Source organism: Lissotriton vulgaris, chromosome 10, assembly GCF_964263255.1.
Source record: "Lissotriton vulgaris chromosome 10, aLisVul1.2, whole genome shotgun sequence".
Classification (NCBI taxonomy): Eukaryota; Metazoa; Chordata; class Amphibia; order Caudata; family Salamandridae; genus Lissotriton; species Lissotriton vulgaris.
In genome coordinates this window covers 58,472,267-58,484,286 of record NC_141698.1, presented here as the reverse complement: position 1 = coordinate 58,484,286, position 12,020 = coordinate 58,472,267, and the positions used below count along the sequence as shown (strand labels likewise).

General features: G+C 45.8%; 1 protein-coding gene across 1 annotated transcript in view; it reads right to left on the bottom strand.

Annotated features, from left to right (window-relative positions):
• The window catches only part of PALB2 (partner and localizer of BRCA2), a 76,408-nt gene that overhangs the window by 48,190 nt on the left and 16,198 nt on the right, over nt 1-12,020 (bottom strand). The window contains exons 5-6 of the mRNA XM_086940453.1: nt 9,427-11,232; nt 5,457-7,108 (exon numbers count right to left, since the gene is read on the bottom strand). Coding sequence (XP_086796579.1) covers nt 5,457-7,108; nt 9,427-11,232 — 3,458 coding nt within the window. The remainder of the gene's footprint in view (nt 1-5,456; nt 7,109-9,426; nt 11,233-12,020) is intronic.

Sequence of the window (12,020 nt, the reverse complement as noted above, 5' to 3'; positions counted from 1 at the left end):
CTGCTGACTCTCACTGAATTTGGCTGGGCTGTGGCCGCCAGAGTGTCTATGGTCGCACCCAGATACTGCCGTATATGGGCGGGCTGGAGGTGGGACTTTGGGTAATTCAGTGAGAATCCCAGATCGTGCAGGAGGTGAATGGTGTGGGACACGTGGTCGGCACACAGCTGGGCTGACTTCGCTTGGATGAGCCAGTCGTCCAGATAGGGATAGAAGTGGATGTTGCGACGTCGTAGATGTGCCGCCACCGTCGCCAGGCACTTTGTGAATACTCTGGGTGCCGTGGTGCCCCCGAAAGGCAAAACCTTGAACTGGTAGTGCTGGTTTTGGATGGTGAACCTGAGGTATTTTCTGTGTGAAGGGTGTAGCGGAATGTGGAAGTACGCATCCTTCAGGTCCAAAGTTGCCAGAAAGTCCCCCTGTCGTAGCAGTGGGAGAACCTGTTGCAATGTTAGCATGTGGAAATTCTCGGACAGGATGTAAAAGTTGAGGGGCCTGAGATCCAGGATGGGCCTGAGGGATCCGTCCTTTTTTGGAATCAGGAAGTACAGGGAGTAAACTCCCGTGCCTCTTTACTGCATGGGCACGAGCTCTATTGCTCCTTTTTGCAGCATGACTGTGAACTCCTGCTGCAATAAGTGCAAGTGCTCGCCTGACATAGGACGGTTTTTTGGGGGTATGTTGGGTGGAGTGGATGTGAGCTCCAGACAATAACCAAATTGGATAAGCTTTCTGACCCACCTGTCCGTGGTGATGGACTTCCACACGGGCAGGAACTGCTGGAGTCTCCCCCCGACCGGTGTTGTGTGGTCGGGGGGCAGTGACAATGCGTCACTGTTTGTTGGCGGTAGAGGACCTGGAGCTGTTGTTGCCACGTCCTCTGCCCTTGGCGCTGTTGCCGCGGTATCCACCTCGACTCTTGTTGGCATAAGTAGTCTGGGTGTTGCCTTTGTAGAACTGCGCGGACTGCGAAAGTTGACCCCTTGAGCTGCCTCTGGTATTGGAGCGATGAAAGGACCCACCCCGAAACTGCTGGGACTGTAAGGCACCCATGGATTTTGCAGTGTCGGTGTCCTTCTTCATTTTCTCAAAGGTGGTATCAACCTCAGGGCCAAACAGGTGATCTGGGTTGACCGTTTGGGTTCAAGATGGTGGTTTGAATGTCTGGTTTGAATCCAGATATTCTTAGCCAGGCATGTCTGCGCAGCATAACGCTAGTGTTAATGGCGCGTGCGGCGGTGTCAGCCGCGTCTAGAGCGCACTTTATGGAAGCGTTGGAGATCAGCTTCCCCTCCTGTATGAGCATCTCAGCCCCTTCCTTATATTGATCGGGGAGGTGTTGCAAAAGGGTCTCTAGGGTATCGTAGTGTGCCCTGTCATAGCGCGCCAGGAGCGCCTGTGTGTTTGAGATGCGCCATATGTTGGCTGCCTGCGCTGCTACTCTCTTCCCTGAAGCTTCAAAGACTTTTGACTCTTTGTCTGGGGGAGGACCATCACCCGTAGTCTGCGAGTTGGCCCTCTTCCGGGCATTCGAGACAACCAGGGAGTCCAGAGGCAACTGTCCCCTAATATAAGTTGGTTCTGTAGGCGCTGCCTTATACTTCTTGTCGATCCTTGGGTTGATGACTCTCGCCCTGGTGGGCTCTTTGAAGACTTCAGCAGCGTGCTTTAAAACACCCTTCAGCATTGGCAGAGTTTTCACAGTCTTTTCAGAGACAGAAAAGGTGTCAAAGAGGAAGTCTACGTCCACAGGGTCAGCATGCAGCTAGACGTTGTGATTGGCTGCTGCCCGCTCAATGAGGGCATTGAAAGCCGCAGAGTCTTCAGTGGGCGAAGTTTTAGCGGAGAAGAGCTGAGGGTCCTGCCCAGAATGTGGGTCCCCAGGCTCACCAGCACCAGACCAGGGCTTTGCCACATCCTCTGGGTCTGTGTAGACTGGATAGCTATATTCATCTTCGTCATCGCCCTCACCAGCGCCTACATCGGAGTGGGTGGGCGACACTTCGTGAGCTTGTGGTGAAATGGGCTCCACCAAGGCTGGAGTACCAGCAGAGTTCATCTTCCGCTTTAGTGGGATCTTGTACGACTCCAATTGGGGCTCCGGGGTGATTTTCCGCTTCAGGAGGGAAAGCCTGCTGGTGTCGGCGTTGATGAAATGTTCTTGACGCTCCTCTTCTGAAAGCTGTCGAGGCCGCGGGCCATGGACCACCATCGATGCTTTCGGCGTCGTAGAGACCTTTTCGGGCACGCCGGCCCCCGGCTTAGCAGCGAAAGCCTTCGGCGCCGTCTTAGGCGGCAAGGTAAAAAGGATCGGCGTGGGCGCCTTCGCCGGTTTCTCCAGAGGCTTGGCCGGCGGAGGGTCCTTCGGCTCGACTGCTGCGGCGCCGTCCCTTATGCGCTGCAGGGACTCTGTGACCTTTTTCGTCAGATGGACGTGCCGGTTCGACGGACTCCTTAGAGGTCGGTTTCGGAGTGGATTCCTTCGAGGTCCCCTTCGGAGCCGACACACTTGGCGCAGCCCACTTGGCCTTGTCGTGTGGAAGCGGGCAGAGAGGGCTTTCGGATCGTCGGGCCGCTTCTTCGGGTCGGTAAGAGACCTCTTGGGGTCGTCGACCGTTTTCTTGTGATGCGGCCGTGTCCGACCCCTTTACTTTTGGCTTCGACGTAGCAGCCTTCGGGTCGGCCATTTTGACGTGTCCCTTCGGCTCGACGGCCATCTTAGGTTTCTTCGGCGCCGTGGCCTCCGAAGTCTTCGATCCGACCAATGCGATGCGCACTTTCGGTTTCGATATCTGTGGCGTCGAGACCGTAGATTGCACTTTCGGTTTCTGTTTCACCTGGAGTGAATCGGTACCAATGTCCGTGGCCGGGCCAGCAGGCGGGGCCGAGGAACTCGCATCAAGGTCTTGGGTAAGGCCCGAAGGCGATCCCTCGACCTGGGCCTTATTGATTGGAACGGCCCCAGAGCCAGTTTGAGGAAGCTCCTCGTCCGAGCTATCCTCCATGGCCCCAAGGGCCCCGTAGTCGTCTCCTACCTCCTCGACGACTTCACCGAAATCTTCGGCCTCAGCGTCGTAGTCGTCCTCGACCTCCGACGCGGGGTTAGATTCTGAGATGTCCTGGATATTTTCATCCTCGACCTCCCCAGCATCGAAAATGTCCGTAGGCGCCGGTGCAGATTGCTGGGCCTCCAGGCGCGCAGCTCGACAGAGCTTGAGTGTCTTCTTGGACCGGAATCTCGAACAGGCCATACACTTGGCCTCGACGTGGTCCGGCTACAGGCACTTGTTGCACACCGGATGGACGTCGATGTGTGGGTACTTGGAGTAACACACCGGACATCTTTTGAACGGACTCCTGTCCATGATGGTCGATGAGTCTGGAGCGTCGACTAGGCCTCCGCGCCGAAAGCACGCGGAAGTACACAGCTCGGCTCGGAGCCGAGGAAAAGTTACGAAGCCGAACGCAAGACAATACCGACGCAAGTCTAAAGACCTTTTGGTCTTAACGTCAAGTTAAGTTAATTCTTATTGATTCCGACAAGAGGGAACCAAAGACATCCGAACCCAATGACGGAAAAAAACAATCAGGGGATGGAGTCGATGCCCATGCGCACTGTAGTCCAGGGGAGGAGCCACCTATCTCGTGATACTTCGAAGACTCTTCCAGGACAACAATGTGCAATCATCCGGACCCAACACTAGGCGGCGATCTATGCACAGATATAAATTCAGCAGCCCACATGCCTCGAACTGGCTTATAACACTTTCGGCAGATACCCCGTAGGTTCTAAAAGTAATGATTACTTCCCAACCCCATCCACAATACCTGGCATTAAAGAACAGGTTTTCTACTGGACATTTACCTTGGCTGCTGATGAAAGTGGCATTAGTGTGTGAATCGGTCTAGGGTTCAAGTGGTGGGGATGTGATATGATGCAAGCCTGAGAAGTAGATGTAGGGCTGGTCATAGTGGGGCTGATGATGTCGGTGATCTTATTGAGGGTATGTCTGAGCTTTGTAGAAAAGCACCAACGTGTACTACAAAATGGAACTAGTGCTACTAAGAAAGATCATTATTTTTACTTGCTTTAGAATGGAATATAATGAAACAACAATTTTAAATGCTACAACGTGGAAGTCAGAATGGTTACATTGGGCGTTCTGTTTTTGTTTTACAAATAACTATAGTTTTAAATAATCCAAGTTAAAGTACAAATTAGAATTTGCTCACAATATAATTACACTACATAGCCTGTAACATCAGCCAATTGAAATGAACAAGACAATAAAAACCCATGAATTTCAGGAACAAATTGCATAATATATCTTCTAACAAAACACCAAGTGATACATTCTAGATGTACATTATGCTGTGAGTCACTTTTAGTACACACAGACAAATGATTGTATTTTATGGCTATGTAAAGCGCTATAAGGGTGGCAATAGTGTTTCCGTCTTGTAATGCCTTACTCTAGATCCATCATCAGAATTGATGGTTAAAAGCCGATTTAAAATCACCAATTGCTCAGCTAAGACATTGTCTCAAAAGTTCAATAGCCATTTGTTACTTATTAATGAAGATTCAAGATAATCCATTTACTCAATTTATCATGTCTAGCCATGGATTATCCCCCCTTTATTAGACTAAATCTGACTAAGATCATTGCAAGGAAAGTTCCGCGACCCACACACTCAAAGATGAGTTTTCACTTTCATTTTTTTTTAATGTTTCAGAAACCTCTAGGCTGCAGAGGTAAAAACTAGTGAAGCATCATTGCTTAGGTTTAATTTATACACTTAATTGATATTATTCTGCCACTTGAAATTTCTAACAAACAATGTTTTACTATCGTGGGAGGACTGAGTGCAGTGATGTGACAGTGAGAATATAAAACATTCAGATTGGGATTAAAGAAATGCCTAGCAGTATAGGTGTGAAAGCAAGCGAGACGGATATGAATCATTGCACATTTGGGAACAATGTCAAAGATTGGCTGTACTACTTTGCTATTTTTAATTAATAATGCGATGCATTAGTCGCAGTTTTCAAAAGTCAGGAGAGTTTAGAATCTTAAACGCTGTTGAGATATGCGGTATGGAATCCGGAATCGCTTCATGTCAGTTTCCAAAATACCGTTAAGTAGCTAATGGAATGAGTAGGTGGGGAACTTGTTACTGTGTTCCACACCAGCAATTAGGTTCCTCTATGCTAGAAAGGTCCACTCACTTCTCCAGACAATTGCGCTTGGCAAGCAGGTGAGCCGCAACATCACAAGCCAAAAAACATAAAGAACCTTAAACTTCATAACCCTGTAGAGCACAACATCTTTACAAAGTAAAAACTGGATGCACCTCAAAACAGTACATAACTAAAAAGTGAAAATGTGTCTCACAAACTATGCAAAACACGAGCTTTTCCCCCATCTGAGTTGGTGCATGTACGGATTACTAACCTGTTTCGCACCTCTGTAGCAGCTGGTCTTCAAATCTCTTTCTGGCAGTCTGCTCTCTCCAACAGCTTCAACACTGATTGGAAAAATAACTTTAGCCTCACCATGTCTTTCCTGTGCAATCTTCAACGTTGTGCTGCTGTTTTCACACAGGTTTTGCTGCTCCAAAAATAAAGTTCTCTTGGACAGTGCATGGTCAGCCTCAGACTGCCAATCCTCACACGTGAAAGGAATGTTCTCCGAGTGATGCAAACTCATTTCACACTGCTCTGACTTTGACATAATAGCTCTGCTTTGAGAGTGTAGCACATTGGTCTCACACCAGCCTGCATCCGAACCAACAGGTCTCATGTCCGTGTAGGGCTCACTGGTGTCATATTGTGTCTGTGATCTAAGGAGCCTTGTCTCCTCCGACAGTAGCTCAGTGGTTGGACACAGTCGCTTCTGCAAGGTGATAGGATTTTTTAGACAGCCTTTGACATCTGTTGTGCAGTGTGTGAAATCACTGTCCTGTTTGCTAAAGTTAACATTGGCTGTTTCTCTGTAGAAATTCCTAGTAGTCTGTGACTCAGTTTTACAAGGAACACTAGAGGGGAGCTCACTGTTGAGTGAAGTACAAAGAGCTGGTGTTGGGCCCAAAGTGGGAAAAAAAGGTGTGCTTGTTGGGCCTCCAGTATGGCTGGCTGTATCAGGTGGATCAATTCCAACAGGGGTCATCAGCAGGAGGCTGGGAGTTGATTCAGACCCATCTGGCTGATGTGCAACAGATCCTTGCAATTCCAAGGTAGACAATTCAGCCATAGGGTCCCCAGAAAGAGCAAGATCATCAACATGAATTATATTGTTTGTTCCCAGTTGTGTAAACATTGTCTCCTTATTTTGAGATTGGTAACCAATAAGTGCAGCACCGGTGTATAGCTGATGACTGGAATCTAGCTCACTGAAGCGTTCTTTAAGGAGATTGTCACTCTGGTGAGTTTGGACAATGCATTCATTCCCCGCATTATGTTCTTTAGTGGGGTGCCCAAGTTCATGAAACTGTGTTTCCAACTTAAGCACATCAGAATGTTTATGTGCAGCAACAAGATGCTTACTATTGGAAGAAAAGTCTCCTGACTGCCTTGATGGAGTCTCTTCTTGTACGACTTGCTTAGTTGTGCAGGACTGGTTTCTTGGTTCCCTTAAAACAGTTGGGTCTTGAAGTACTCCTTCATCAGAGTATGCCTGATCTTCCTTCTCCCTCAGATCTCGCTCTTTAATGATGTCTGCATCAGTTAAAACATGTTGTTCAGATGCAGTTCCTGAATGATCCCTTTCTGAAAATCCTGCACTTTGCATTCCATTGTCTATATCGCTCACACGAGCTTGATCTCTATCTTGACCCCTATTGATTCCAACCGCTTCATCGGGAAACGGACATACAAATGTTTCTAGGGTTGGACTACAAAATGATTTTAACTTCTCCAGTTTAAGGAGACCATACTCTTCGTCTGGCAAATGAAAATCTTGGACGTCCAAGGTGACAGGAGGCATTTTTAAATTAAGTAGATCTCCTGGTGTATGAAAGAGAGAGTTCCTCCCCTTCAGGGGCAATACCACAGATTCACAACTGTCCAATACTCCTGTAGTCTCATTCAGACTGCAGCCTCTTTGATCTGCAAAAAAGGAATAATCGATTAAATGGACTTTCGTAATAAATTCCTGAATTCAACATCAGTATCCATCAAAGTCAGCTTCGGCTAATTGGCCTGCCAGTGATATTTTTTAATATACCATGCAGTTACTGACTCATACTTAACAGTAAGCAACACAGCACACATCTACTGACCTTCCACTCTGCATGCAACATCACTGCTAAAATCCAGGGAAGGAATTAGAGACTCACACCTTTGAAAAGGAGCAAGCTTCTAGATTCTGAGACCCGAGAACATCCTATTGAAATTCTTATTTATGTGCCCAACTTTTGCAATAAAAAAAAAACTATTTCAGAAATGGGATGTATGACCACATTCTTAGAAGAAGGCTTCCTTTTTTATGAGAGTTTTACCAGACTTAAATTCTATTTTTAGTTTCATGATCATGCCATCAACCTATCTTGGATACCACAGTATTATTAGCATCACATCCACATACAGATTTAAGACTGTCCATTTGGCCTATCAAAGACACACAACATTAGAGCATTGCATTTAATTTGTAAATTCACTTGTTCTTCAGCACATTTTGTAACTACACTTTAACACTTACAGGGGCTAAAATGCCCCATATTTCTTTCAATTTCTCTCTCACAATATTCACTTTTTGACACACTAAACCACTTTCATGCTCGCCATGGCTATTGTGTGCCCCACACAACAATGTACATTTGCCACAAGCATGCTGGTCATTCTCACTGCTTATTCCATGAATGTATGCAACACCAAAAGTGGCGTCCATTCACATTTAATTAAAGACACACATAAATCCGTAACGTGCACGAAGACTGACGTACAACTGGGAAGATCTTTCTATAATGGTATCCACCACAGTCTGCTGATTTCAACGGCATGCCGAGAATGGGATCCTACAGGTATGCTCGATCTCCACTACATTTCTATCATTAAATACTTACAGAAATTACTTCAAATTACCTGGTAGCCGCTAATAGACTTTTGACTCACTAATTTCTCTGATGAAAATGATACTTCTTGGTACTGACATTTCTTAAACATAATTTCTGTATTTGTTGTCTTACACAATACCCTTTATGTGATATAATGGAAACACGAGTATGATGATCGTGCATGACAGTCACCATTCACACAGCTTTTTAGGATGTTAGTTACATAGGAGAGATCCTGTCTTTAGCATGCTGCGAAAGTCATGGCATGGCCAAGCATTTTGAAAAGTTCTCTCAGAATGCCAGTCTTTGTCCATAAAGCATTACCACACTTTGCCTATGTTTGAAGATGCGCACACTCTAAGCACATGGGAACACACAAGGATCATTGCATGATCCAGTGATGTAAACAAGGTTATCATAGCAATCATGCAGTGCACCATTTCACTCTGCATGCTTTGTTATAATGTGCATAAAGCAGAATGTTGCTGTATAGTTTTATCAAAAATGTTGATAGCTTTGAATGTTTTGCGGTAATAGAATTACCCTATAACAAACAATTACTACAAGTTATCATTAATAAGAACTTGTCAACAAATTTGTTGGTCATTTGTTTTACCAACACTTTGATCAATATGTACAGGACTCAGTTCCTCGAGACGGCCAAAACAATCACAATTTTACTCATGTGATCACAGCTACTCAGTTAAATATCCCCAGAAACTGATGCTGTTTTAGTGTCCTTTTTCGTCCTTATAATGCCACTTCTAGTAGACTGAGAAAGTTCTGTCACCATCATATTCTGAGCAAAACATACACCTGTACTAATTAACCTTTAGTCAAGGGGCTCATTTGATTGGACCTCACAAATGTTAAAGTGTAAAGGAACCAAGATCACAGCCCGTATTATGTTTACATTTATTTCTCTCATTACACAGTGGAGAGTGTTTCAGGCCCTTTTTATACAGTATTTAGTTCAAGTAGGCAAGAGGGGCTCACCCAGTCTGGCAGAAGTACCTCATAACAATCAAATTACAATACTATATTGTCAGTTCCATCCTATTTGATGTCCAAACACCCTCTCAGTTATCTACCCGAAGCGCTTTTCTTCGCTACCACAAAATCTTCAACTTCAACACACATATGTTTTTGACATCATAGGAACCCTCCCAACATTAGCATCAGTCATGCAAGCACTCATTGTGAAACTGAGCCATGTGTCGGCTACTGTTCCTGTGTTAGGGTTTTATTCTAATATAAAGCATCTCAAACAGATGTACAGCATTTCTATTAAAAAATACTCAATAGAACAAACACAAAATATAAACAGAAGTGATCATCCCCTAATCTGAATATTCCCTTTACCACTCTCACCTTTTCCTCTCTTTCGTTGCAGATCGGATAGTAGGGTGCTTTGTCGAGGGGAAGGCTCGACAGCAATCAAATTCTCGTCTGTCGCACCAAGAGGTGTCCCCGGAGCCCTTGTGCGGATCCAGGTACACCTCGCTCTTTGCTTTGGAGTTCGACGAACATTAAATCCCAATTCAAAATCATTCATATCATCAGTGGGAATCTCCATTTTAGTGGGGGAGTTCCTTTTTATTGCAGGCTTGGTCCTCTCCTTAGTATTGCCACTGCCATCCACAGCCGGTACAGCTACCACCTCCCTGTCTGTCTCCACTCTGTCAGTGAGTAGTGAACAGCTCTGATGAAGCAAGTCAGTATTCGTGTTTGGTATATGCTCTTTCTGGCTTGGAGAGTCTGCAGAGCTGCTGACTGATGAGAGGCAGTGTGAATCTGAATTGTCATTTTCACCAGGCCCATGCCTCCCATCCATTTGAGATTTCCTAGTAAACCTGGCTTTCTTTCTTCCTCGCCCTGAGGTCCTTCGCTTCACCTTTCTTTCACGGGTAAGATGATTAATTTTGATCAGGGACACACTGGATGTGGGAGTCCCGTGGCTGGGTGGTTTAGCACAAGTCCCAGCAGTGGTTTCTGAACCAACATTACCCTCACAAGTCTCTGGAATCAACGATTTGGAACAATTTAATGGCTCTTTTTGGTTCAAGGAAACAGAATCTACGTTCTCTGCATCAGCAATGACCTGCTTCACCTTTTTACGAGACCCTTTCCGGTTTGTACCTAAATGACTCTGGATCACAGCATCCAGGTCTACCTTCCGCTGGCAACTGGACATGCGGCGTGTTGTCCTGACATAGTACTCCACAGGAAATATTAGACCCTCGACCAATGTACAGGAATTGAGTGGGCTGTCTACTGTGACAGATGGGGACACACCATCTGGCATGACAGTGAGAGCCGTAGTCTCATCTCCTGCATGCTTTGGGGATTGTTCTGCAACTGGGCTACTGATTAAAGGACTTCTGGGCTCGGTAATGGTTGGTTTGTACTGTGTATTGAACACGTTCACATTAGAGTTGGGACTTCCAATAGCAGTACCTTTCCCCGACTTGCCTGAGATGCAAAAATAAGAACCCAGCTCCACATATGACCCTTTGCCTTGAAGGTTCTCTCCCTCTGGAAATGTAGGCATTTCTGCTTCCCCTCTATTTGCTGGTGAACCTGGAGTCGGGCTAATAAAAAGAGATGGTGTGGATTCCAGACTTTCAGTACTCAAGTCAAGAGGTAATAAAGGATGCAACTCTGCTCCATCAGTGTCATTTTTTGGAGGTCTACAGACACCTTCCTTTGCAGGTGGAACATCTGATGTGAGGATGTTCAGGTCATGCCTCTGCTCTGGAGGAAAAGTCTCTCCCACTGTAATCTCATCACATGTGGCTCTTGTGGGGCTACCTTGAAAACTGACAATGCCCAGGGCCATCAGATCTGCCTCTTGATCACTCGAGCTCTTCTGTAAAGTGATACTTGGTAATGAAACCTCAAAGGAGGGAGGCGCAGAGCCCACGTCAGTCTTTATCCATGTGGATATAACCCTCCTCAATTTCAGGCGACTCCTTGGGGTGGTTTCTGGAGTTTTATTACTGAGTTCAAAGGGTTGCTGGTCATCTTTATTTTCAGGAAGATGGCTTGTGCTTGGGACTTCCCCAATGCAGAAGACTTCAGGCTCCAGATTGAAGGTCACAGAGGTCTTTCTCTGTGTCTCACCTTCGGAGCTACCGGCAGTGGCCGTCAACGCAGACATTATTCCACGTTCTGGATCTAAGGAGAAAAAGTAAGTGGTGAGTGTAAGCATTCTGAAAATATGACAATTGCCATTGTGTGAATTCTAGAGTAAAAATGCTCTCACTAGATATACAGCATTCACATTCTTCATCAAACAATAAACTTTTGCCAATTCATTCAGGTACTGCAGGTCAATATGCCTTGGGGGGGGGGGGGGGGGGGGGAGTACAACAGCACTGCAGAATCCAGTCAACAACCCGCACTGGAGCACTGTGTCTATATTGTGCAAAGCAGGAATAGCACAGCACATACTCCCAAATCAAACTGACTGACCAGGTGAATGCACTAGTACCTTAAAATTGGGAGGCTATCACTGCTACCAGCAGGGGAGGAGAATAAGTCAGTCAGGGTCAGAGCCTTGAATAGCACCATAAAGCTATTAATATTTGTATGTCTGAAAGTGTAATCTTTCTTCAGAAGAAACTAAACTATGACCCTTACCAGAAGTGCATCAGAGGGCTCACTTTATATCATGGCTTTTCAATGAGGAAGGAGAAACTCCAATGAGGTAACACAAAGTTTTCTGGAGAAATGACACACATTTAAAACATGGATGCTGGCAAATTCAATCCATTATTTATTAATTTCTCTAACTTTTAAAAACGTTCAAATGTGACATTGGGAGGAGCAGAAGCATTTTTACACACCGAAATAGAGACATTCTAAACTATCTACGAAACCCCATCAGTAACCACAATGCTGTATGAAACAGGGCTAGAACTCCAAGACTGAAACTATAGTAGTATTTCAGAAAAGGAGTCACA